The 27,136-nt window shown below is 37.3% G+C and overlaps 1 protein-coding gene across 6 annotated transcripts in view; it reads left to right on the forward strand.

The window, feature by feature from the left end:
* Positions 1-793: 793 nt before the first annotated feature.
* Positions 794-27,136, forward strand: part of CAPS2 (calcyphosine 2) — a 31,045-nt gene continuing 4,702 nt past the window's right edge. The window contains exons 1-14 of one of the 6 annotated variants that reach the window (XM_069773273.1): positions 794-1,525; positions 3,942-3,988; positions 5,281-5,326; positions 5,455-5,574; positions 6,476-6,517; positions 8,726-8,899; positions 11,735-11,857; positions 15,464-15,531; positions 17,881-18,000; positions 19,131-19,205; positions 20,081-20,176; positions 20,288-20,381; positions 22,332-22,447; positions 25,438-25,514. In XM_069773273.1, coding sequence (XP_069629374.1) covers positions 1,445-1,525; positions 3,942-3,988; positions 5,281-5,326; positions 5,455-5,574; positions 6,476-6,517; positions 8,726-8,899; positions 11,735-11,857; positions 15,464-15,531; positions 17,881-18,000; positions 19,131-19,205; positions 20,081-20,176; positions 20,288-20,381; positions 22,332-22,447; positions 25,438-25,514 — 1,279 coding nt within the window. In that variant the 5' untranslated portion in view covers positions 794-1,444. Of the gene's footprint in view, positions 1,526-3,941; positions 3,989-5,280; positions 5,327-5,454; positions 5,575-6,475; positions 6,518-7,772; positions 7,891-8,725; positions 8,900-11,734; positions 11,858-15,463; positions 15,532-17,880; positions 18,001-19,130; positions 19,206-20,080; positions 20,177-20,287; positions 20,382-22,331; positions 22,448-25,437; positions 25,515-27,136 lie in introns of those variants that run through there. The other 5 variants (XM_069773274.1, XM_069773275.1, XM_069773276.1 and 2 more) reach the window with 5 other exon arrangements.

Genomic DNA, 27,136 nt, shown 5'->3' on the forward strand with positions numbered 1-27,136 from the left:
GTGGACCGAACCTAATGTCAAAGCTTTGCTGGGAGGGGAGCTGGCGCCCTGCCCTCCCCTTGCTGTCGGCGGCGGGTCGGTCCCTCTGTCCGTAGGGCTTTGAGCTGTAATTCTGACCCAGGGCCGCAACCGTTCACCCTTCCGCTGCTCTGGCGAGGTCTCCGATTCCAGCTGCCCGGGGCGGGGGGGCCGAGTTGAGGCCCCGGATCCCTGCGACGTGCCCAGCTTTCCTCACCGGCGGCTGCGGGGAGCGCAGGTGAGCGCCGGGGGGGCCGTTCCGGCGGGCAGCCCTGCCCCGAGTAGATCATTTCCTCAGGACGAACGGAGAATGCCTCTTCCCGCCTCGGGGGAAGGCGGTATCGTGCCAAGCCTCCCTCCGCGCCGCTGGACCCGGCGGGGCGCAGGTAGGGCGGGAGGGGGACGGGGCTGCTGCAGCCGCGATGGCGGGGCGGGCTCTTTCTGTCAGCCCGGCGGTGAGGGCGCTCCGGGGAGAGCCTTAGCGGGGCCCCGGCCTCTCCTGGGCTGCTGCCGGGGAAACGCGGCGTCTCCGTGGAGCTGCGTCTGAGCCCCGCGATGTTTATTTCTCCCCTTAAAGCGTCGCAAAGTGACTGCGGCGCCTTAACGGTCAAAGGCCACAAGGCTTTCCTCCTCTCGCACCTTCGACTGGGAGGGTACGGCGTTTCGGCCGGAGGCTCGAGGTCCCGTGAAGATGGCGGCTCTTCCTTTTAAGCCCCCCTGAGGGAACGGGGGTACGGCTGGCAGGCCGTCCGGTTGGCGGGCAGCCGTGTGGCCGCCTCCCGGCCGGCCCTGCAGCTGAGCGTCTGAAGGAGAGGACGCGGGGGAGTTCGGAGCTGCTCAGGAGGTCGAAACACGGTCAGCCGTCGCGGATGGCGGGTTGGAAACGGAGCGTCTGGTTTGTGGGAGTGAAACGAGCGGCTTTCGGTTCGATGCTGGCCGTGCGGAAGGAGAAACCGGCAGAGCGGGAGATAGCACGCTGATAAAATGTCGCTCCCGAGGCCAGGAGGGCCCTGACGCCTTCCTGGACATACCTGGTCCCAGGGCAGGGTGCTCTTGAGAGCCAGGCAGCAGCCGTACGTGAAGAGTGAAAAAGGCTGGATGTCGTCAAGGGATAACAAAGCAGTAACGCTGGTGTGAGAAGGTATAGAGAAGTGTAAGGGAAAGACGGAGTTAAACTCGAGGCAAAGACGTAAATTTGAACAGGAATCGGGTGAAGCATTGGTAAGGAAAGACTGAAATTAAGAGGCAGTGAAAAAGGGAAGCCAGCAATGTTTCGTAGCTCGCCAAAGAGAATACCCAAATTATTGGTGATGGACACGGTCTTTCTAATGCAATAATGTTTTTTTACAGAAGTACTTATATAAAAAATACATGATTTTCTCAAATCTGTTTTCCACTTTTTTCTGAAGGCTGTCGTTGAATTTGCATGGATTTGGAAGTTAAAGGAGTCGCTGCATCCCCTCGAAGGCAGGCTCAGCTGTCATCGAGGGGGAAGAAGAAATGTCAGGTATGTTACCAGAAGGCTTGTGGTTGTTTCCCTTCCTTACTTTGACATTTTAACAAATATTTTAATCATACTTCAGAAGTATGTTAGTTTGATGTTATAACGCGTTCTGTAGAGAAGGGAACTTACAAAGAAATTATTTTTGTCAGAAAGTGATAGTTCAGCATAACAGCTTCTCACATGAAGGTGAGAATTTCCAATAAAAACAGCTGTCCTAAAATAACTGATATTCTGGGTACTTAACTGGGGTGTGGAGAACTTGGGAAGGAACTAGTGCTTGCAATTAAGAGCAACAGAGGCTTGAACCTGTGCTGTGTGCTGTCTCAGACCCGTGGTGAAACTGGTAACAGGTGTGTCTGGTTTTGTTTTTCAAGACAGCTGTGAAGTAAAGCAACCCCCAAACCATAATTTCAAAAGGCACGATTTCAGATTGATGTGTAAGATGAATCTCAGTGCTCTGCATTCAGTACACAGGGGAATTTTGTTTTCCAGCTATTCCCAATAGTCTGTGTTTTGAGATAGGGTAGGTGTGCAACCCTCACAAGATCACTGTAGCAGAAACTTTCAGGCTAACTTTTGAAAGCCTGATCAGTACCAATAAGATCTTGGATTCTGAGGGCCATTGTTTTTATTATAGCTAAGGTAAATATTAATACCATAAATAACAGTTGATTTTTCTCACAGATACTGTGTACTTTATGTCCATGAAGTAAATTGCTAATCTTCCCTCAGGCCCCAAGCACCCATTTAACTTCCTTGTTTGTTGGATGACCCCATTAGGAATTCTTGGAGTTTGACCTCCAAGTAGCTGTTTTCCTTTTTTTGTTTGATTTGGAATGAAAAAGGACCTTTTGTAAATGATATCATATCAGTGTTATATTGTTACCTTTTAACCAGACTTTTGAGAGTGAAATACCTGTGTCCAACAAGAACATTTGGGGTGTTTAGTGTAGGTTGTAAAAGTAAAGAAATGTCCATTTTTCTCTAATCTCTCATCCCTTTTTTTCTTCTCTTTCTCGTGCCCCTCAGTTTCTAAATTTAGACTCCCTAGTCCATATGATTCTTGGTAGCTTGCAAAAATAAATCACAGATCAAAATTAGGTTGAAACTATGTGCTTCACCCTGTAAATGTGGACAGTCTTCAGATTATTTTTATTTGCTTTCTTCCTGATTCAATGACTTCTGGAAAAGGAATTACATTAAGACTTTAACATCTAGAATGTGGTATGTTCTTTATCTTATCACAGTTGAGATGATACAGAAAAATTATATACTTGTGATGTAATGCATTGCATTTTGTCTTAAGAATAAAGCTACACTGTGTTAGATCTCTTGACGATTTTTTACATACTTGACCACAAGGTGGTGGTGTTTATTATATGTGACCTTACTGGACAGAAACTATTTTTTTAAACCTGAATACCCTTTTTTGAATACTTTAGAGGGTGGTGTTGCTGAACTATGAACTTCTTTTTCAGGAGCAGGCTACAAGGGTGTGTGGCAAGAAAGGACTTAAAAGTTTTGTGACTGCTCTCAAATCGTGAAAGGTGTTAGGGCGCTGCTGGAAATAGGATGTCTGCTCGATTCAGACTGTGATGCTGAGATCTCTGAGCTGAAGAGTGTGAAAACAAAGATACCGGCCCTGGTTCAGAACATCCCCGAACCACGGGGTTTTTTTGTTGTGTTTTTTTTTTTTTTTCTTTCAGACTGGGAGGCTAGTTGGGGGAATTGTTACTGCGTGCTTGCCCCAGTCAGTCTTCCCTAGGGATTTGCTGTTGGCTGTTTTCAGAATGCCGTAGTACAGTAGATGGAGCTTTGGGTTGAGTCTTTTCTTCTTGCCACGTTCTTGCTCAGTTGAGTTTGGAGATCTGTGTGGTACACAGCCATGTAAAATAAACAGTGTGAGCACAGGAGCTGCTTACTCATCATCGTGTGCTGCTATATGAAAGCTGAGATGATACAGTTACATCGAATATCAGCGCTTCTTTGGGGTCTGAGCTAGTTCCTTGTGAGCCAACTGGCTGTTGGTATTGTGGTTTATGTTTAAGGGTTGGCTGAGGGCTTGGTTCCCAACCAACAAGGATGATGTACCCTAAAAGCTTGTGAGCAGTGATTGTACAAACCCTCAGGAACATGGATTATTTGTAATGCATTGTTAATAGTTGATGTGGATACTATCTGGATTCTGGATTCTTTGTGTCATGATTAATATTCAGTCTTTTAGTCTCATGATCTGTAAGAATCAACTTTCAATGAAAAGGGTTTATTTTTTGTCCTTTTGTTAGTAGCATCTCAGTCAAATATGTCAGACAGATACTTTAAGGCATTGATTTTAAATATTCCAGGGGAAGTTGAAAGAGAGAACTATGTATTTTAATCCTGATCCCTGTAGGTGTGTAATAATGTGTCATTCTTTTAGGGCTGGAGACCAGATACACGGGCTACTCGTGGTCCTCGCCCACCAGAGTAAGTCTGTTTCTATTTCTGATCAGTTTGTTTAATTGTGCATTAATAACACAATGCATTTGCATTTGTATTGATATGCAACTCAGTGTTCCATGAAATTTATCATCATAGGTTTGTTTTCTGTGGTTTATATTTAGAGTAGAATATTTGATGCATTATTTACATTGGAATTAAGTTGATTTACATTTGGTTGAGCTTAACAGTAGAGTTGTGCTCAGAGCTTTCATATTTATACCTAGTCTTTCTTGAATATTTTTAATAGTCTGCAAAAGGAGAAAAAATTTTTTTAACTATTGGCCCTCTTTGCAGGTATTACAGTAAACATTACAGAGAAACGGTTGTGAAGGGTTTTTTACAAGCAATGGGAAATTTTGTACACTGCTTATAAAATTTAAAACCTTACAGTGACTTTGGCAGATAAGCAACATCTGCTATTCCAAGAACCATGTTTGATAGTTTGGGGCTTTTTGTTTACTGAAATGCCTTACGGCCAATGTATCTTTCTACATCATTTTACAAGTATGTGTGACCATGACCTTGGATTGTTCATATTGAAGTCAAAGAACTTCAATTTCTGTGTACTGTCAGTCATTCTTTAATGAAAACAGTCTAGAAATTAAGGAGCTCTCGTATTCCAAGAGCAATCTTGTTGTAATAGGGTTGTTTGGAAATATTGGTAGTAAAATATAAAAAATATGTGTTCACGGTGCTCCGGAGTATACCTGGAGTAAAGGCAGAAGGCAGAGAGGTGCTTTGATGGATTGGAGATGTTTTCATTTCTTTAAACAGTATAAAATACTGAAATGTAGTTGGCTTCCACTGTGTTAATCTCTTCTAAAAAGTTTGGAAGTTTTGCATCCGCAGGAGCTATTGCTTCCCTGTTGCCTCTCTGGTGACTGATAATAGAGGGATGTTGACACAGACCTGCTGTAGAAGGTGGGAATAAGGAATCCCTGATTTATAATCTTGTTGCAGCAGCTCCCATTGGGGAGTGATGAGAAGCCAGGGTTGGCTTGCTGGGAGTGAAGAAGGGCTTTGCGGGGACCCTTCGTGGCTGCCAGCGTACTCTGCAACTGGGGAAGAGGAAAAGCTCAGTGGCCAGTTCCTGAGCTGAAGCAAGAGGTGCTAATAGGGATTTGCCAAGTTGGCCATCTCCAGTTGTAGTGAAACTGTTCGTAGCAGGGAAATTTTTGTGAAGGAGCTAATAATGATATTTAATAGGCAGTTTGCTTTTACTGTAACTGAAAAATAAGAGAACATACTGCTATTAAAATCATTTTAACTTCCTGCAGGGTGCCATGCCTAGATCTAGGGAGGCTGGGAGATTCTGATGGAGAGGTAATTATAAATTAATTCTGTCTTGAATAGCTTTTAGAATTCATGTGTTGCAGGAGTTTATAAAAATATCACCCTGAGTATAAAACAACTACGATTGCCTGTCCTTTTTTTTTTTTCTGTAATTTTAGGATGGGGACTCTTATATACCATACAGTGGAAGTTATCGTCATACATGCCCTCTAGATTCATCTTCAGATTGGAGAATGTCACTACAATTGCCATATGCACAGCATCATCAGGCTCAACAGGTCAGTCTGTTGCTATAGATATCTTTAAAATTTGCCTCTTTAGCAGTAATTAGAAAAGCATATTTAGCTTTATTATACAAGTTCTCTTTTTTTCTTTTGGTTGAATTCGTATCTCCAAGTGGTATTGGGCCAAAATATTTTTGGCAAAGTACTTTTTACTGAGAAGCCTCTAGAATATTTAAAAAATCCTATTTTCTTATATACCTTAGCTCTTCTTTGTTGGTCGATACACTCATCCTTTTCAGTGTACTCATTTTTGAAGAAATATATTGATAGCCATCTTTATTAACAATTTGTCAAAGCAACTGAAAAATGTAATACTTCTGAGGTAGCATGTAACAAAATAATAAAGATAAGATCGATAGTGGTCAGTAAGTGTATGACTGAAGACCAAACCCAAGTTTACAAACAGTAAGTATTATTTCTATGGAAGAATAGTTACTTCTGGTGAAAAGGAAACTTTTGGAGTTACGTGCAGACACTTCATCTGTTTTTTTCTTAAGTTTCCTTCTTAAGTTTTTCTTAGGAACTGTGATGTTAACTTTGGAATTATGTTCAATTTGTCAGAGCACTTTTATTACAAAAATTTCCTGATCACATACCAGCATTTTTTTTTCCCTGGATGACTAAGAAACTTAATCACCCCTAATCTTCGGTGCTTTATAAGGAAAATCAGTAGTCCAGATGCTAACATTCTGGTTTATACTACAGTACAGCACTGTTCAGGATCAGCATCCACTATAACAATTTTAAGAATTAATTTAATTCCTCAGATACTACAGTTCCCCGAATGCAGGAGAAGTTTTCTTTTGAACTCTTATATCTGAATTAAATTTGAACAAATTAATGTGACAATTTTTTAGTTGATCATGATACATATTTAGTTTCTCTTTTCCTTTAGTTTAAACAGGTGTCTAGAAAATCTTGTCAGAAGAAAATAGAGGTAAAGTAGCTGAAAAAATACACACTGACAAAATAATGTTAGCAGTTCAGTAGTAGAGTACCATAGTATATAGTCTGAAAATGTAGTATGTTTTAACTTCTTTTGTGTAACAGGAACTAGCTTATTGGAGAGACTATTTTTCATCTGCTGTCATTCCGTCAGTATTTCGAGTGTTTCAAATGTGATAATTAAAGGGAAAATGCTGAAGTATTGCAAACAGTAGTCTTCTGTTTGTAGTCCCTATATATTTAAAAGTTTAGATATCTAGAGCTTTAATTCAGGAAGAATGCTACCTGCATAGTTATTTTCTGTCATAATCGTGCACCATACATAATCATGGTAACAATCTTACTAGTAGTAGTACATTTTTATTTGGTTAGGGTGCAGGAAATGTCCTAACCTATCAATGTTACCTCTTTTTGGAAGAATTGGAAAATATACTGTTTAAAAATCCATTATTTCAAAAGTATTTAACTTATGTAAAGCTAAGAAATACTCTAATGTGTTTAAAACAGAAGTGTAGCTAGAAGAAAAAACAATTATTAATTAATTTGTACATAACCTGCGCCCCTTGAAATGAATAACATAGCGCCTTGTAGGGCAGGACTCCAAGTTGGCTGGAGCCCAAAGTGAATCTGCCAAGATAATAATTTTACACGTTTCCCTACATAACCAAATGGTTTCTCAACTTGGGAAAAAAAAAAATTGCATTTAAATGAAACCTGAAATGGTTAAGTGGGTTTTTTTTATATAATGGACTAAGAATGTACTATTTCTCGAATATCTATGTGCCCAACATAGTATTTATGCATGTCTTAAGGTGTAACTGTAAACATGTAACTATGGATAGGTTATTTCCTCTGTACTGCATTTAAGTGTGCAGTGCAAACATACTGGAGTTGCTATACTCTTTTTTAGGTCTGGATGCCTATAATTTCACAGCTTGCTTTACCATTTTTATAAAAGGTAAAGTTCATACATATAATTCTGTCTAGCTGCAGGAAGGCTAACGGAAGGTTGGTATGGCTTTGTCTGTTTCTCAGGGTCTTTCTCCCTTTCTTCTCTGCTTTCCTTTATCTCTTGTTGCTTCCTTGCTGCCTTCATTATGTCTTAAATACTGAAGTGCTGAACATGCAGTAATCTATCTTCTGTTCACTTACCCTCTTTTGCTCTTCCTCTCTCTCTGTCTCTCCCCCCCCTCCCTTTTTGCCTGAATTCCCCCCTTCTTTTCTGTGGAGAAGATTTTCAAGCAGTTCTAAAATACTTTAATGTATTCCTCTGAACGGCCTTTATTTCTGCATTGCTTGCTTCTGGGGCCCTGACTGAGCATTCCTTTAGCAAGAGATGTTCCAGCTTCTTCAATAACAGACTGTGTAAGTAAATCTTCCCAAAATAGGTCACTTTTGGAAGAATAATTTGAATATAGTCTTATCATTCAGGAATTAACCAGGGAAGGGATGTAGATCTTCTTTCAAAAGAGAAAGCTGCCCTTTCAAGAACATAAATCTTCTAGGGTTTTGAGAAAGATGGTTTTCTAGAACAGAACTGTTACACTGCTGTTGCAAGATGAGGTGTGTCAAGTAGAGATGCTAGGTAAGGCTGACTTAGTTTTGTTAGTGTTGAAGGAATATCACTTAAACATTGAAGGTGTTGGAGAGAAAGAAGAACGGAGTCTCGGGCTTTCTGTCGTTGCTGCTGTTTCTACTGATCCAGCCTCCATTGTGTAGAGCACTGAAGTGGATGTAAAGTTAGGAAGGTACTTAGCTGGGTTCAAAGCCTTTTCAGCTGATGCTGTTCTAGGGAAGGAAGTCCCAGTACTAATAGTCATCTGCCATCCAAGAATATTAGAAATTCTGGTTGAAAATTCTATCAGACCATTTTTAGCCATCCAAAATCAAATGTCAGAATTCCCTTTTTAGTGATCTGTAACATTATCTTATAGGGCAGAACCACTGAATCTGTCTTGGCTTCTGTCTTTAAAAGTGATGTAAAACCATTTGGCTGTGTACTTTTTAGATTAAAAAATGGCAGAATATGAAGAACTCACTGAAAATTAAGCCTGAATATGCAGTCATATTTGCATTTTTTCTTAATGTGAAGCATAGTGTTGAGAAGTTTCAGAAGTTATATGGGATGGGATTTATAATAATGCTGTTCTCATTCAATAGATCAGCCAGAGGCTTTTATATTGATTACTCTTTGCTTTAGCATTCTGTTTTGGAGCAGAAGACAATACCAGAAAATCTGCCATCCCCAACAGACAGATATAAACTGAAGTATCGTCAGTATGAAGCAGATATGAAGGAAGAATATAAGCAATATTCTCAGAGAATTGCAGAAAAGAAAAAAGACCACCTCCAGTGTCCAGAAGCTTCAATAAAGGTAGCTGCCAAAGAAGTAATTGCATTTTTAAATAGCAAATGTACGTTGGTATTTCATTACAGTGTTTGGAGAGGTTTGCATCTGTGTGTAATTAAATTATTCTATGTTTTTATTGTAAAGAAATAAAAACGTCTGATTTCGGCATCTAATGTTGAGTAGGAAATAAAATATTGGAAGCTTCTTTCAGTTGTTCCAGAGTGAGAAACTGAGGTGCTCTGAGAATCTAAGTATGCTGTATTCTCTGGTAAGAAATGCAACATTTGCCCTCAGAGTGCACCTCTAGCTTGAGCATGAAGATTAGCATGAGTGACAGGGAAGAGTTTGCAGCCTAAGAAGATGAGAGACAGCGGGAAGATCTTGCTAAAATGTTATTTCCAAATATAGAAATGCATTCTATATTTTTAAAATATAGAAGTATATTAATTATTCTATTCAATTATGAGTATATATAGGACTTAAAAAAGAAGCAGTGAAAGATGTAATCTGTACCTGAGAGAACTATTAACACTGAAAATGGAAAGGAATATGGGGTTAAAATAATGAAAGATATTATCCGTAATTTTTGCTTTGATGTTGTATAAGATACAGTAGAGTTGGACTGGAAGCTGTATTAATTCTGTCAGGTTTCTTTTGTGTTTTGAAATTAAAGCTAAGACGCAAACAACGGAAGATCGGTGGGCAGAAACTGGAAAACAAAGGGGTGAAATAACCCAACTTTCCGCTTGTTCTGGAAGAGATAGTGGAGAAGGGTGGTTGCACAGAACAAGATACATCATTGTAGGTGTAAGGAAACAGGAAACAGAAGTAAGCAACAGCTGTGAGGACTGGTCAAATGGTAGACTGTGCTGAGGGTAGATGGCCATTTAAGAATCCTAATGAGAAGTTAAGTATGCAGATGTTGAGGAAACATTGTGCTCATTGCTTTTCAGAGGAAAGGTTTGTGATGTATAACAATGAATTTGCTGATTTTACGTGCTTAATGTTCAGTAGTTTGAAAAGGGAAGGTCTTACATAAGACAAAGATTATGTTTCACATATTGTTGTTACTGTTTTACACGTATTGTTGATAGTTTTAAAGGGGCTTTCTCCTCTTATAGTCATGCTTTTAGTGTTCAGATAAAACTTGGAGAACCTGCAAGTACCTATAAGTAAACATTCTGTGAGTAAAAGAGTTGAGTGAAAAAACCAATTCTGTTACTTTGTTAAATTTAGTTTTATGTTTGGTGGCAGTTAAGATTGTCAGTTCTGGGGATTTGTTGTAGTATTACTTTTTTTTTTTAAATGATTCCACTCTTATGTACCAGTCTGACACCGTCATGTCATCTGTTTTCCGAGGAGTGACTCCTTTATATGCTGTACTGCAAGCCTATCAAAAGGGTATTTACAGGAGCAGCGAAGTTAATCTGAAACTGAAGAAATAGGTGGCGAGTGTATACTGGGAGAGAAAAAGCAGGACTGGCTTATTCTGATTATCTGGGGTTCCAGAAAGAACTTGCTAGGCACTAGAAGCTATGTGTGTCAGTTCTTATGACAGATTTTAATATAATGTCTAGCAGAACAGTTTTCTGCCTTAGATATTACCACCACCCGATTAAATTAATAAATCAAACCCTTTTCAGATTTCAAGATACTTACTATTTTATCTCATTAGTGGAACTTGTAATAACTTTTCTTCTCTGAAAAGAAGCTGGTCCTAGAGGAGCATAGCTAACAAAACCTACTCTTTTGATTTCTTTCCTGTGTTCCCTCCTTCCTTCTGTAAACACAGTCTGCTTTGTCAGTTTTCTTCATATCCTCCATGTAGGAGATACTTCTGTGTTACCCTCAGACTGATTTACAAGTCTGTTAGACCCAGTTCAGCAGCATGCTTTGGCTTTTCCCTGTCAAGACTGTATTTAACTTTGCTGGTCAAAAAGCAGCATCTCTGCCATGGTGAACTTTGAGCTATATGCATAATGGTGAATCCGCTGCTTTCTCTTTGCTGTTCTTGAGCAGAACAGAAAAAGGATGAGCTCTTGTCTTCTTCAGAGAGGTACTGCATGAGCTGACATAGGCAGGACGCAGGACCAACCACAAAACCATGGATGAAATACAAAGAATGAATTTATTTTAGTTACCTTGTGAACTGGGGGATTGCTGAAGCGGCACCTGGGCCAGAGGCATGCAAGTGGGAACACAGGCACCACAGACCTTGGTCCTTGCTAGAGGATCACCGAACCTGCTGTTTGCACCTGTTTTTCAGGGATTCATGCAGGTGTAGTTTACCACTGTGCTTTGATCTTTCCCACAGCAGGGCAGGAATCTCAAGCATGTTCGATAGGGTGCCTCCAAGTCTATCTATGTTATCTAAACACAGATGTTCTACTTGTCAAACACACAAGACTAAACAATGATTAGTATGAGATGTGTATTTTTCAACACCCCAGCTGCAATTCACTTGATCACGTTTACAATCCTCCTCGCCAATCTTCCATTATTTTCCCACAGGTACTAACAGTCTACCTTCTCTGACTTGCTGCCGATTTTTCACAAAGCTTGTAGGAACACAGTATTTTTGAGGTTTTTTTATTTCAATTTGGTTGAAAGCTGGTAAGTATTCAAAAGATGTAAGGAAAGACTAGAGAGCAAGATTTGTAAGTTCTGTAGAAAGCTAGGCTTAAAAAAAAATTATTTTTTCTAATTAGCATGAAGGGGAAGAAGTAGACACTTTAAAAATAAAGAAGAAAGAAAGAAAAGTACTTTCAAATAAATTGTTGAGGAAAATGTGTGGGGGTTTGTTTGTTTTTCTTACAATTAATTAAATTTGATTTATGAAAAGAATGTATTTTTGTGTAGGGTATACAGCTTGAAGATGGACATAAAGATGATCTTACAGCTCTTGATGAGAAAGCTCTCCTGCAACAATGCTACACAAGCAAGCCCTATAATATGCAGCACAGTATAAGGAAATCAGAAGCTGTAAGTATTTTGGCTGGTATTGTGCTGTTAACCGTCTAGACTTGTAGCATGACTTCCCAGGTGTTCAATAGAAGTCAGGCCTTTGGTGATTTGGTCCTAGTATGTAATTGCACCCATTGAAATCAGGGGAGTTTAAACACTTGTTTCAGTGGGAGCTGAACTGAGCAATCCAGTGAGCATTTTTTTTTTTTTAATCTTATCTGCAAGGCTTGTATTTTATGCAGGAATGTATATAAATGAGAATGCAAATTATGAATAACAGATAAAAATATATACATACAACTAAGATTAACTGAGTGGGTGGAGTGAACCCGAGTATAGTGTTAGATAGAACTCTTACTCTGACTTGTTTCTAGGGTAAACAGGCTGTTTTCCCTCATTAACTCCTGAAATGGAGTATGTGATGAGCACTGGCTTTGTAAGCTGTATGGGCTCTGCTGCTGGTATTAGATTGGGTCAGCCACAGCTTTGGCTGAGTCTTCAAGATCCAAGGATGGAGCTTCTGCAGCATCTCTAGGCAACATCTTCCTGGGATACACTACTCTCCTTGTGAAGAAGTTCTTATTATCCATACCAAGCCTCCCAAGGCTCAGTGTGTAACGTTTGCCTCCTGTTATACTGTTGGTGGCTGTCAAAAAATGTTTGGTTCTGTCTTCTTTGTAACTTCCCTTTGGTTGTAGGATGTTTTCAGAACGCCTTGTAGCTGCTGGTTCTGCAAACTAAACAAACCCAAGTTCCCTTAGCCTCTCCTTTCAGTTGCTTTGGCTCCGATCCTCTATCAGATGATTTCCAGGTTCCTCTCATCCATATTGATCTTGGGAAGGAGGGAGACCTGAAAACTGGAAACAATTATGGCCTCAGTAGCATGCGTAGAGGGGAATTAAAACTTTTCTTATGTGGACGTACCCAATATGTTTCTTTAATTTCTTACATAGACGTGACTTTTACTCTTTTTAGGACTAAACAATAGGAGTCTTGCCCATCTAAGGCTAAGCCTTGAGTTTAGGATTATTTACAACGATGAAGAACCTTGAGATTTGATATTGCATGATTCAGTATTTGCATATGCAGTGATGGCTTCAGAACTGGTTTTTGAAGGTATTACAGAATAGAGTTAGCATTCTAACTTTCTCATGGAATACTAAACCATGAGAAATTTTATGAGATTGTAAAAGTAAATAATTTTAATTTATTTTGTTTGCTCATCACTATGCACTGAATTTTGCATCATTGCAAACATTTATTTCATTTCTGGTCTCGTCAAAGTGAATGCGGATGTTGCACTACTGAGGTCCATATTCATTTTCATTATAAGAAAATCTTTTCAGAAGGTACTTTTGTGAAGAACTTGAAGAACCTCCTGTTATTTTTAGAATGAATTTAAAAATCTATACTATAGAGTGAAGATAATGTAAAAAGTTTTGAAGTATTATTAGAGTAACTACTTAACGCTAAATCAAATAAGCTGAAAACACTGAGAAAGGGACCAGTGCAGGACCACAAAATGACAGGTACACTGCAGCTGGCATGCTTTAAAACGAAGCCAGTAGGTGTCTGAGCAAGGTGTCACTGGGACCTTTAGAAGCCCTTTTGTTATTGATTAGCACTTGTGGTTGCACAGGCTGGCTGTCTCTTTCTAGGAGCATCTCTTAGGTTCTCTCAGGTTCAAGTTTCTGATAGTGGTAGGAATAATGGAAAAAATTGGAAGTAGTAACTGCATACATAATTAATTCCTTTTAGTATACGTTGCCTCAATTGTTGGCATTTGATTTTAAGGTGTTTTAAAAATTTGCCTAAGAATACACAATCTTAAAATTTCCTTTTACTGTAATCATTACCAAAACCTCTAATGGTAAAGTAGAATTTATCTTAATTTTTTTATAGTTTGGGATGAAAGTTCCCTTATTCCAGACAGATTATAGTACATGTGTGATTGCAAATAGATGCTATGTATAATAAAAACAGGGTTTTTTAGAAGAAGGTTAGTTTTCTCTGAATAATCATATTTTTTTGAACAAGAGTTACTACTTTTTAACCAGTGACAGCTGCTGCAAGTTCAATGTTTGCCTCAGCAATTTTGTAAATTCATGGTAGAGCTTTTGTCTAAGAGCTGAATGGAGTATGTTCCATAGAAGAGTACATTTAGTGACCTAGTATTCAATTGAAATTCAAGGTTTAAGGTTTTTTTTTTTTAAATCAGGTTCTTTTCAGCATGCTAGCTGGTTTGGTCCAAGGAATATGTTGTGTTTTAACAAACACTGCTCTGTATTATCACTGTGTCCTCTTTACATAATGCTTTTTAATGTAACTGTTGTGACAGTTAATGGGCAAAGATTCAGTAAAGCACCTGTAGTTCTCATAGGTGCAAAAATGAAATATGAAAGCAGACTAAAAAGCCCCCTATCTCCTATAATTCAGAAATCTTTTGAGGCTTACAATCAGTTCGATCAGTTTGGAATAAACACCAGCTGGTCTAGTGTTACATTATTTATTTGGGTTTTTTGGTTTTCGGTTTCCTGTTTGGTTTTGGTTTTGTTTGTTGTTTTTTTTCCGGCTAGTGCCAATCAATATTTACTTGAAGGTTGTGAATTATACCCATAACATCTCTGTGGAGTTGTCCCTTACAGTTACCTGTTGTCTGGGAACAAACTTTCGGTTCTTCTTCAGCCATGGGAAGGCTTGATCTGTCTAGAATTTGGTTTGCATGCAAGAATTGTATGGAAGAAATAACCAATCAAAAAAAAAATCTTAATTCTTCAGTTTCAGAATACCTACAAAGTTGTCAAAAAAAGTTGCATAAACTCCGTTGGTAACAATAATCTCTGTTTTCTCATATATAAAAATTATTTTTTTGGGAAAAAAGGCAAATTTAAGGGCAGTAAAAAAGTTCAGGAATCTAGGAGATAAAAGGAAGAGAGATGCTGGGGGCTGGTTGTTGCCAATAGCCTCCAATGCTGTCCTGGGGTATCCTCTTGCGCTTTGGTTTCTCTTTCTATGAAACAAATGATGATCGGTGCCTGCGGACTTGACAGTGAATGGCACAAGGTTATGGTTCAGTGTTACTCTAATAAAAATAATAATCAGATCATGTTAAATCCCCTTCGGATGATCTTTCCTGAAAGGTTTTTTAGATTGGCCTGTCTCAGCAGAAAATTATTGTGGCATGCAGCAAATAAAAATTGTGCATTGAGACTAAGTCTTAAAAGAATTTTTTTGACTAAATATTGCTGGAGGTAGTGTTCCCTTCTCTGAGTTGGAATCTGTGTCAACCGTGAAACCTGAAATAGTGCGAGTTTCCTCAGGCTCTATTGTACTTAAAGAATTTATTGGAAACAATACAGAGATAAGGATGCTGTCTGTCAACAGAAATACTAGAATTCTCATATTTATTGACAACTAATATGCATAGACAATTTGAGTGTGTAGCAGAGAATATGATTTGTTATTATTGTTATGCAAATAGAACTCTATTGAAAAAGATGGAAAAAAATTAATTGTGACATTGGTAAGATTGTGACCTCTGAATGCTATCTTAAAGGGTAATCTATTATTTGAAGTGTCTGGTGTTACATCTTTCATTTGCTCTTAGTCAGTTTTTCATTGCAGGAGGATGTTGCTGCAGAGAGGAGAAAACAGGCTGTAGTAGAACAAGTGATGGTGGATCAATTATCTAGGTAAGTGAATTTATAATGTAAAATTTCAGTTTTCCCTACAGAAAAATTTAGATCTGTGAGTGTGTTGCTTTCCTTGCCTAGGAGCTGTTTTGATCATCTCATTCCAAGTCTTATGGAGTCATATGCAGTGTTATTATTTTCAAAAATTCTTTAAATGAAAAGTCTTTTTTATTTAACTTAAAAGGTCACTTTAAAGTGCTATGTGTAAGTTAATTTTTTTCTGAGAATAATTTTTAATTTTTTAATTTTTAATTTTATACTTGAACCTAATTTAAGGGCTTTACAATAGAACTAGTTCTCAGAAACAACCATCTGGCACCTCAGCAAAATAGACAAATGCCTGCTGTTACAAATTACACTCCTTCAGTGTTTATTTTCTTTTCTAAGAATCTTAGCTTTATTACTATTTCTTTATTAATATTGACACACATCCTGCAAGAGTAAAGGAGTATTATAGCAGTGTTGGACACGTAGGGGAAGAAAAGGCACAATGATGAATTGAGTTGATCAAGGTTGGACAGGAAGGCTCTCCTAACTTCATTGCTATCCCTTCAGCTCCGAGAAAGCATTGCTTCTATGTAGAAAGATCCCTTTATGTATTAAGGGGGGAAAAAAGTAACTTACAGGTAAAGATCAGTATAGAAAAAAAATCTTTCCTTACTGTTATTCCCATAAACTTGTTCTAATTTTTAAGCATGCTTTAATAATTCAGACATTTATCCAAGTTGTCTGGTTATGGCAATATAGGATGGTACAAGCTAGGTTCGTATAGTTTCCTGTTACCTTACACTTGCTAAAAATTATCTGTGGGGTGGTCTACAGCATGTTGCATTCTGTGTTTAGTTTACAATCTCTGTAGTTATCTGTACTGATATTATAGCCCATCAGATCTTAAGACTTTGAGGTTGAAATGTTGCACTTCACCATTTTATTTTTTGTTTGTTCCAACTGCAGTTTAAATGACCTGTATTGTTTAAAACTCTATTAATGCTTTTACACTATTTAAAAGCTGAGATATCAATGAAGTTGCATGAAGGAAATGAGGTTGTCATGAAACACAATGTTAAATTCCAAGTGTCATTGTAGCAGGATTAAAAATATGGAAGTGTTCAGGGCAGCAATCCCCAATTTTCAAAGAAATGCTTGTTCCATGTCATATCTCTACAAACATATAGGTAAAGCAGATGATTACAGAAATCATCTTAAAAATGCGCTGGTTGTATTGACATGTTTCAATCCTACTGACATTGGATTAAACATACACGTTTGTTCATCTTGGATCATGCATGTTCATTCTGTGCTTAGGCTCCTTCAGCTGCTTTGCCTTATTTTTTCCATGTATTCCTTCTACTCTGAACTCTTTTGTTGATGATGTCAAAACAATATTCAGTAGTGTTGCAGCTGCATCAGGAAGAACTTTTAATTAAAAAAATCTGTTTATATTCCCAATATGACTGTGCCAGTACTGCCATACAAATTGGTATCAGAGAGCAGGATGTTAATTGGGGAAGGTTAGTTCAAAACTGTTGTGTGAAAAAAAAATCTATTAAAGGAAACACAAAGGTGTGTTGATTTTTGTTTTGATTTTTTTTCTTAGTAGAGTCAATCTTGCAGTTAAATTAGTGTAACTGATGTGTGCAAAGATCAATCTGCATAGATCAGAGAACAAGTTTATAAAACTATTAGCCATGCAAAATTATTTTTTTCCTTCCGATTGTGAACCATTTCAATAACGTTAAAAGAATCTAATGTATTTTAAAGGGTCTCTTCTTTTGTTTACTTGTTAAACTGATACAGAGAATATCAAAATGTTTGGAAACCAGTTCATCTATTTCTTGTCTGCTTGATGGGACTTTGAGGCCCTATGGGCTTCCTAGGGGAAAGTGCCAATGTTTTTGTTGGATGATGTCGCTGGCTGGCCAGTACTAGTAGCTGTTGTCACTGATTGTGGATGGAGCTGTGGATAAAGAAAGTCAATAATGGAACTTTTACAAAAATAGTGGAAATGAGGGGGAAAAAAAACCCCAAACCCCTTTGTAATCCTGATTTATTTTATATATACATATATAAAATATACTTAAAATAATATGTATATACATGTAAAGTTACTACATAATAGTACACTACCAGAATATTTTTGCATATATTTGATTTTGAGTAATAGACTTCAGAATTTGTAAAAACAAACAAAAAAATAAGGCCACAAATTTATGCAAGCTTAATGGGTAACTCTAAGATTTTATTGCTGTTATTCTTGGGTGTTTTCTTTCCTGGGTAAGAATATGTAGGATCTGAGATTCAAACTTACTAATAGTCAGCGGGCTTCTCTCTGCTCTTCTTTCTGGTCAGAGCTGTTATAAGTGACCCAGAGCAATCCATGTGTGCTGATGTTTGCGAGGAAGCTCGTGGGCTTCTGGGACTTGGGACAGCACGAATGCGTTTTAGAAAAAGAATGTTTCATGAAACCAAGTAAGTTTTCTCTAGCGGTCATATTTTTTAGAAATACACTTTCTGCTGTATTCTTTATATTATTTTGTGCTCTGCGGTGTCTGTTTGCCTTTCCAGATGTTTTATTTCTGGCTTAGATCCACCAACTTCATGTGAAGCCTTTTTTGTAGCCTACTCATACTTATAATTGCCTAGTAGGACCTTTTTTATGTGGATTCTCTGTTGTGTAATGATTGATTCATAGAATTTATAAAATCTAGGAGACATTCTTAAGCTTATATTGATATTGTTCATCACAGGGTTTTGCCAGCCTTTTCTGAGCTGTTGAATGCTTGCAATCTTGTCATATCCTTTTAGAGATTCCTATCCTGAGGTGCATAAAATTGCATAAATATGCATCTGTAAATGCTAATGCAGTTCTTCACAATATAATCATACTTTCCTTTCATGTTTTGATTTCTGCTGCAGTAATTAAACATACTGGCATTTAAGTGTCATTCCTGGCCTGTGAGCATTGAAATAGTAACTCCAAGGGCTTAAGAAAAACTGAGAAAACGTTGTGATCCATAAAATTAAATGAATCTGCAGGTCCAAGTTTTGTTCCATTAATCTTTCTCAACATGCAGGCAAACATCTCTGCTTTGTGCATTTTGACATCCTGCTCTAAAGTCTTTCTAAACAAATGTTATCTTTGTATTCTTAAAAAAAAAAAAAAGACAACAAAACCAGTCTCAATTTCTTACACCCATCACATGGACAAATCCCCATTTCTGGAACTAGTAATATGGCCAATATAAAACATCTAGGTGGGTAAAGAAGCTCCAACCTGGGTGTTTTTGCAAGAAAACACATTGATTGGTGGAAGTATGGTAAGTGGTAGAAGTTTAATTCTTGATACAAGTGTATGTAAACAAAATATCCCATTCGTATCTATGCCTTCTGTGAATGTACTCTCATACGATGTAGTTGCAGAACACTTTCCACATTACAACTCTGAGTTCTTTCTAATTCAACTACAAGGGATCATCTCCTCAGCCAGTTGCCAAGGATACCGTATTTCACATATTTTGCTGTTTTGAAACAGTTGATTTTTATGTAACGTTTCTCTGTGAGCATATAGGTGTTGTTAACATGCTGCATTATTTTCACAGAATAAGGACCAAATCAGGATTAACTGAAAACATGCTCTCTAACAAGCTACGTTTTGATAGTAGGATTATATCGAGGTAATCGCAAGTTTTGTGAAGCTTTTCAATTCTGTGAATTTATGAATGATGATCATTGTACCCTCTTGAAATTAATTGCACTGAACCTTTCTGTTCCCTGTTTAGAAAAAAGTATGTGCTGTGTGGGTATATATATGCATACATGGATAATACACATTTTGACATGGCTGATGGATAGTGGCTTTACAGTCCCATTGTACAGTGTTAAGATGCATATGTTATGTTACCATCATACCCATAGCTCTGCGCAGGACAGTTAGCACAGGGGCTGTGTAAAATAGTGCTCTTAGCCATTGTACCTCAGCTGATTAAAAATTAATTTAGTCTTGTCTTAGTATGTGGCAACCACTGTGGATGGAAAGGATGGCTTTGTGTCTTTGTAACTCCTTGCATATTAAACTTGCAGGTTTAGGGCATCTTTGAAACTGTTCTGAATTGAGTAGCAGTGACATAAACATATTCTTCAGCTCTGAAAGTGGTGCTTTTTCTGAAGCAGTGAGCTGTATACTTGTTAGACATAGCTGAGGATTCAGCCACGTAGCTTCAGATACCACAGTGAATGCAGTAGTCCTGGTGTAAGTAATCCTTTAGTTAATAAATGAAAATTACATTGGTGTACTAAAACATGAAGCCTTGGAAGCTGTTTTTAACATTATGGAGAATGGAATGTTGCATTAAAATCTGTCCAAATCCAGAAGTTGAATTCCATGGTGGTTTAGAGAAAAGAGTCAGATACCTTTTTCAAAGAAAGAGATTGTACAATGTGCAACATTGGAAATAAAATGCATATTCCAAAATAAGTGTATTTATGTTTGGGTTGAATTGGATTTATATAGATGCAAAAACATAAAGGTGCTTTTCAATTTTCCTTCTAGAAATGGTCGCGATGCTTGTAGAGAGTTGATTGGATTTTTTTTTGCATGTGACAGATCCCTTACTGTGTACGAATTTCGACAGTTTGGAAAAAATAGGTAGGATACATTACTTCTTTTTAAAAAGGTTTTAGAACCCATCTTCCAACTGTATCTAAGAAACTTAAATAAATTTAATTGTTTTAATAGCAGTTTTGAATTATTTCACAGAACAAATGCCTTGCCTTTCATTCAGAAGGGAGTTTATCAACATCAGCGTGGACAAAGGAAGGGAAAAGCTTATGATCTTAGTGACTTCTATATTGTAAGTATTCTGCTGAATGTAAGGCAATTTTGTTGGTGTTTTGGAAGTAATATTTAGATATTCGAGTTGAAAATTGTGATCTAGCTTTCAGGGAAGACCAAGAGTCTTCCCCTTCAGTAACATTTTCAAATTAAAGATTTTCAGGAGTTGATTATTTTGCTGTCCCACGTTTTAGAGATTCCATTTGTGGCTTCAGATTAAGCTGTAGTTTGAAATTTTCCCACTAGAGGACACAAGACTGCAGACAGTGCAGACCTTTTTGTAGGCAAAATGAACAACTAGGGAAGGAGAGTCCTGAAGATGAAGTAGATGAAAGTACTTGCTAAAAATTAATAATCTTTGCAAGGTCTGTTGGCATTTTTGACACAAGACAGTGATTAAATATTTTTTTAAACATGAGGCAATTGCAGGTTAATTGCTTTTAACCTAAAGTTTGAAAATGTTTACCACCAGATGTTTAGAGAGAGCTTTTGAAACAATAGTAAACTTCATCTACTAACTAATCGGATGACTGACTACAAATCATACTGCATCTTCTGTCCTGCTGTACTTCTGTACTGGGTTAAGTGTTCCTGCTTTATAAATACTTAAGCAATTTTTCAGGTAGAGTGTTTTCACTGAGTTCTTCACATCTTCCTACAAATCTTAAGTTTAGAGCAAAAACTGTGTTCAAATGAAGTGTTGAAAGTAAAAGAAGGCAACATTAGTTTTTAGAGTGTTTTGTCTAATCACCTGCCTAATCCTGACTGTTTACATGTGGCTATAAGAGTTTCCAAGATGAAATAGATTACTTTTTTTAAGGGTTAAAGCTGTTTTTTAGAGACTTCTTAATTTTTTTTTTAATTGTCATGTGTATCTTTGCAACCTGCAGATGGAAATGTGTTCTGAATAAAGATGTGTCTTAAAGCTGTCCAGAAAACGTATCCTACCAAGTTCAATAGCTCTTTGGAATGACGTCGTATTTGTGAATCTCCGTATCTGCAAACAGGGTTTCTGGGCTGACATTAAGATATACAAATCTCTCACAAAGTCCAAATGATTGAGACGCTTGTACAATAACAGTGTCTCTGTTGCCTTCCTAATCTATGAGTTCTGGAGTCTCTATAACCCAAGTCTGCATCGATATTACAGTTAGAGCTACTGGGTTTTTTTATTTATTTATTCTTATTGGTATTCTTTGCTTTTAGTTTGCTGCTTTTCTTTCTCTCCCCTTCCCTATTCTACCAAAACAAAAAGCATCTTTAATTTTGCAAAATACATAAGGTGTGTCCTCTGTCCCCAACTTGGAGGGAAGGGGAATTTGTAATACTCAGAAGAGACTATACTGGATAATAGAAGTCTATGCTTCTAATAATATATTTTTATTCAATATTTATTTGTGAAATACAGCAATTTTAAAGAATAACATTATAATTAAACATTGCAGGAATGATTTGAACTTTGAGAAGGCTACTTTTTAGTTGTTTGTTTATCTCAAGTATGTTTTTAGGTTACTGAAAATAACTGTGGAGGGTTTCCTCTAGTCTGAGAGAACTTCACTTTCATGCAATCAGTGTGGCACCTTCTGTGACTCTTTTCTGTGGTCCAGTGAGTTTTGGATCCCATAAGGATGAAGGGACAAGAAAAATGGAAAAGTAGAGCCTGGCGGAGGGAAACACACTCTGTAGTCTCATGTTTCTCAGCTGTAGATCAGGCAACAGTAGGCCCTCTTACTAGACAAACCTCTATGTAGATAATGTAGATATCCTCTATGAGGATAATGTGTCATCTTGGAGCCTGCAGCTCTTTTTATTTAGTACTAGAAAGGCTCTGTTAAAAAGGTTAACTGACCTTAGCTACACCTTTTCATTATTTCATACCAAGGCTTTTAACAATCACTTGAAAGTCTTGCAGAATGTATTTTATGAAATACACAATCTAATTGGAAATCATTGTATGCTTTACCAACAGGGAGCTAACCTAACTTTCCGAAGTGTTGATCATAACCTTCCAGAAAGTGTTAAGCAGAACCCAGTTCTCATCCTTCGTGTGATAAGTATTGATGAAGCAGCTATGGATTTTCTAAAGTAAGTGCAGCTAACTTTTTCAAATTACCTTTCCTTCCTTAAGAAAAAAAGATTTTTTAATAAGAGCTTCTAACATCTTATACTGCTAAAAAAAAATAACCTGTCTTTAGGCTGTTGTTAGGAGAAATTAGTAACAGGTGTTAGTGGATGTTCTGTAATTCAGTAACTTCCTAGAATGATAAGCAGGAATTTTAAAATAAGAATTAATTAAATTATGAAACTGTCCTTTTTGCTTTGTTTGAAGTCAGATGTTTTTATATACAAATCATATACTGAAACTTTTTTTGTGATGAACCAAAATACTATGTTTGGGGGAACAATGCTTTTTTTTTTTTTTTTTTTTGATCAACTTTATTATTATCAAGTCTTTTGTGAAGCTTATGTTAAAAGCTTGTATTGGTCACGGTAATGCAAGTGTTTGAACACAGGCAGGGGAAGGATTAGCATTTTCTCTCTCTGTTTTTTCTTTTTCATTTTCTTTTTCCTTCCTCTTCCTATCCCTTCATTCTTCATTCTTCCAGATATTGCACCCTGTTGAAGACTTCAGGCACTGGGACAGGATTTCTGCACATATTCTTTCAAAATAGGTTTCAGTAAATTAAGGTGTTCACAGTCTGAAAGATGGGTATTTCTTTGAACTTTTTCAAATGGTTTAGTGAATGGTTAATCTTTGAGTATGTGTTTATTTTTGAAGGTAATATTCTCATCTCAATATCTATGCAGAAGTAAACTGTCTAGGGAATGAAGCATCTTTGTGTGGGTTTTCTTGCTTTTATTGTGGATGTACTGGTTCTTAGCACAAATAAAATCTTGGTATAAAATTTATTGCACTGCTGTGTTGCCTGAACACAGAAGTTACCTAACAGTGTTGGAAATACAGTCAGAGTTTGATTACTCAAATTTTGGTGAGGAATGTTAGCTGATAGCAGATGTTACAAGGTAGAAATTTTCATAAAATCATGGAATCATAGAAAGGGATCTCAAGAGGGTCTCTAGTCCAACCCCCCTGCTCAGAGCAGTGTTTACTACAGCAGGTTGGTCAGGGCTGCATCCACTTGGGTTTTTAATATCTCCGAGGTTGAAGACTCTGCAACCTTCCTGGGGAACCTATTCCAGTGTTCAATCAACTTACAGTAGAAAAGTGTTTTCTGATGTTGAGAGGGAACCTCCTGTGTTTCAGTTTGTGCCCATTGCCTCTTGTCCCATCACTGGGCACCACTGAGCAGAGCCTGTCTCAGTCTTTACTCCTCCTGTCAGGTATTTGTGCACACTGACAAGATCCCTCCAGCCTTCTCTTCTCCAGGCTAAACAGTTCCAGCTCCCTATATTTCAAATGCTTCAATCCCTTCTTGACTAGGAACAGCAGTAACAGAATCTCAATTAAATACGTTCAGTATCTAAAGACTACTTTTGTTAGCACAACTTAACTGACTATTATTTTTCTTTCTGCAAGTGTTTAGACACATGAAGCTTGTTCTCAGTTACGGTAATATTCCCTTTAAGGTCCCTTTACACTGAAAGCTTTGCAAAGGAGCCATAGTGAGCTAACAGTACATAAAACAATAAATTCAAACATAATTGGTTATAGAAATGTATAGTGGTATGATGCTTAGTGCTAATTGTTCCCTCTCTGCAAGGTTTCCTTGAAATAAAACACAATATAGTTTAATTTCATATAGTTTATGTAAGACATATTACATCTCAGAAACCTATCATTCTGGTAAAGAGCTTTTTCTTTCATTTGTTGCTAATCTTATACCTGTGAAATTTGGAGTTGATCAAATGTTATCTCTGAAGGCTCCAGAAAGAAGACCTCCTCACTGGGGATTTTGGATTTTCAGCTACCTGTGGTGGAACAGATTTTTTCTTTTTCATACTCTCTCTTTGTGTTCTTTCCATTAGTGACTAAATTTCAGATTGTGAAGTCTGTCTTTTTCTTCTGAATGGGGGCGTTACTGAACTCAGTATTCTCTGGTGCAAAACTCTTGAACTGAGTCCTCTTACCTCCATTACTGTACTCACAGAGAATCCTGTTCAGGTACAGTCCAAAAGGTCTATTGCAGGTTTTCAGGAGCAGCTATGCCCTGCTGTTACAAGCCATGAAGCTTTTGTTTTACATGTGTTTCAGAGAGAGTACGCTGTCTTCTGTAGGTTGTTGTTTACTTTCCAGTTTAGGTGGCTTGATACAGGCAAGCTTGTAGGGACTTCATAATGAGAGGTATCCAAACTGGAGATTAAAAGTCTTAATAGACAGCAGAGAGGTAAGTCTTTGGCCTCAGAAAGCAGGAGGAGGAGTACTCCATGGCAAAGCACTGGTGAGCAAGCAGCTCAAAGTTGACAGTAATGCTTTTCCATTTGCCTTCCTATTCTGATTAAAATAATTAAATAGTTATAGGACTTTTTTTTTTTCTTTCATCCAATAGGTTCTTCCACAGTATTTTTTATCAACCTTTTTAATAATTTCTGATGGGGGCTTCTGGGAAGCCCTTCTCAGAAGGGAGTGTGCCAGACAAAACACAAAATTTAACCATAATTCCTAGATCACACCTAAGATATGCTTATCCAGCCTTTGGTCTACACCCTTGCAATTTCTCTTCTAAAGAGGGATTTGTAGGTACTTCGTGTTAGTTTCCTGTTGGTAACTAAATGTAGTTGCTTTAACAAACTATTCCAGTGGCCTGAGCTGAAGATTAGGACTGTCTTGAAATAAATTTCTGGAGATTTTAAGCACAGGAGGAATTATCCATGATTAATGAATTAGTAGAGGAGCTGCTAATGGAATATTGTCAGAAAGGAATTTTTGCATATCTGCAGCTGTTCAGCAAGGACTTTTGTGTGTTCCATCTCAAACTCAAGCAATTGGATACTATGCTTGTAAGGGTAGTATAAGAATTAAATATAAAGTTCAAAATGTTTTTTACTACAGCTGTTTTGAATTCAGTAATATTACATGTAATTTCACCAATCAACACTGATTTTTATTATTTTAGATCTTCTTCTATGGAATTCAAGCAAGAGTGTTCCAAGCAAGTGGTCGACGACAGCGAAGTTTTCAAGAAGATTCAAGGTTTGTATCTACCAGAACCCATTTAATTTTATTTTCAGTACCTCTATCTTTACAGCTCAACACAAAGAACTATAGTGATGTTAGAAAGATTTTATTTGTATAAATGAAATTAAGCGAAAGTTAGATATTTATCAGAATATTATTAGACTGATAGCAGCATAAATCAATCATAAGAATACTTTCTCCTTTTTCATTTTTTAAATAAACAGTCTGGCTAAAGATCATGGAGACAGTACAGAATAATTGTGAAAGTAATCAATAAAATGTTAATCTGTGTCAACATAATCTCTGAAAAATGCTGAAACATAATGCTGATCCTATGTTGAACTGGCATTAAATTAAAATAGTTATTGGCAAAATGTACAAACACAATCTCATTTCTTCAGTTAATTTTGTGCTAGATACTTCTTTTGGAAATTATTTCTATACCTTGATAAGGTGGGGTTTTTTTATAGTCTTTAATATTATGCTTACTAAAATATGCGAGTATAATTTGAGTAGTATATTCTGGAGTATGTAAATAAATTTTACCAGGTTCCTACCTACAGCCTTTAGGACAATGGCATAGCTTTGTGTTTAAAATTATGGAAAGATGTTTATGCAGTGCTATGTATTATCTTTGTAACCTGTGGTCAACAAAAACTATTGAACTGAACAGCTTCCAGCTTGTAGAATCTCCACTATTTACTGTCATTAGCTAAACCTGTTTTAAGTAGGTACTCTTTGGTCATTAAAGTCTGCTTAGACATTTACTTCTAGAAAAAATGTCGGAATAACAATTAGGGATATTTTTTAATCTTCTAGTTATTTTTTCCCCTCACATAATAGACACAAATTGATTTCTCAATTAGCTGACTACATCTAAAAGGCCTGGAAGAAGGTTACGTGTATATATTTCAAGACATCTTTTAACATACATCTGAGTTTGAACTTCACTGGAAAAAACTTCCTTCTTTCACCCTCCCCCCTATCTTGCTTTATAATTGTAGACACAAGTAATTTGAAGATATAATATGATAATAGCAGATGACTTCTGTTAACAGAGTATGCTGAGAAACCTGGACATACCTGAAGTAAACCTGCTACCTAAAAAGTTTGATAAGGCTGTCATTTTTACCATAGAAATAGTTTTCTGCTTGTCATTTTGGAACAATTTTGCAGAATTATTTTTATTTGTTCTTGTTTCCACATGTAGTTAACATGTCTGTGCAATGAAGGAGCAACTCTGTGTCCCATAATGCAATGTTTGTATTACCAAAGTAGCATTCCTAAGTTGCTTTGTATGTTGAATCATGGTACGTGATCAGTTCTAGCAGAAATAAGTGGGTTTATAATCTGAGCATGTAGAGGGTGATAGCCATTCTTCCTTTCCTTCTGTGATCTCTTTAAAAGTTTTGTTAGATGTTCCTGCTGCTTTATATGACTTCTCCTCAAATGTTAAGAAACTGGTAGTTTCATTTGAACTGACATTCTCTCATCAAAGATAAAGGAGCCTGGATGCATGGATATGTCATTTTAACCAGCAGTTATCATAAGTAGCTGCGGTTTTCTTTACTTTTATATGAGCTCCATGGCATGTGGCCCACTTCGGTTAAACATTGTGTCCTTTATTTCTCCAAATC

The sequence above is a fragment of the Haliaeetus albicilla genome, chromosome 28 (genome assembly GCF_947461875.1).
Source record: "Haliaeetus albicilla chromosome 28, bHalAlb1.1, whole genome shotgun sequence".
Lineage (NCBI taxonomy): Eukaryota > Metazoa > Chordata > Aves > Accipitriformes > Accipitridae > Haliaeetus > Haliaeetus albicilla.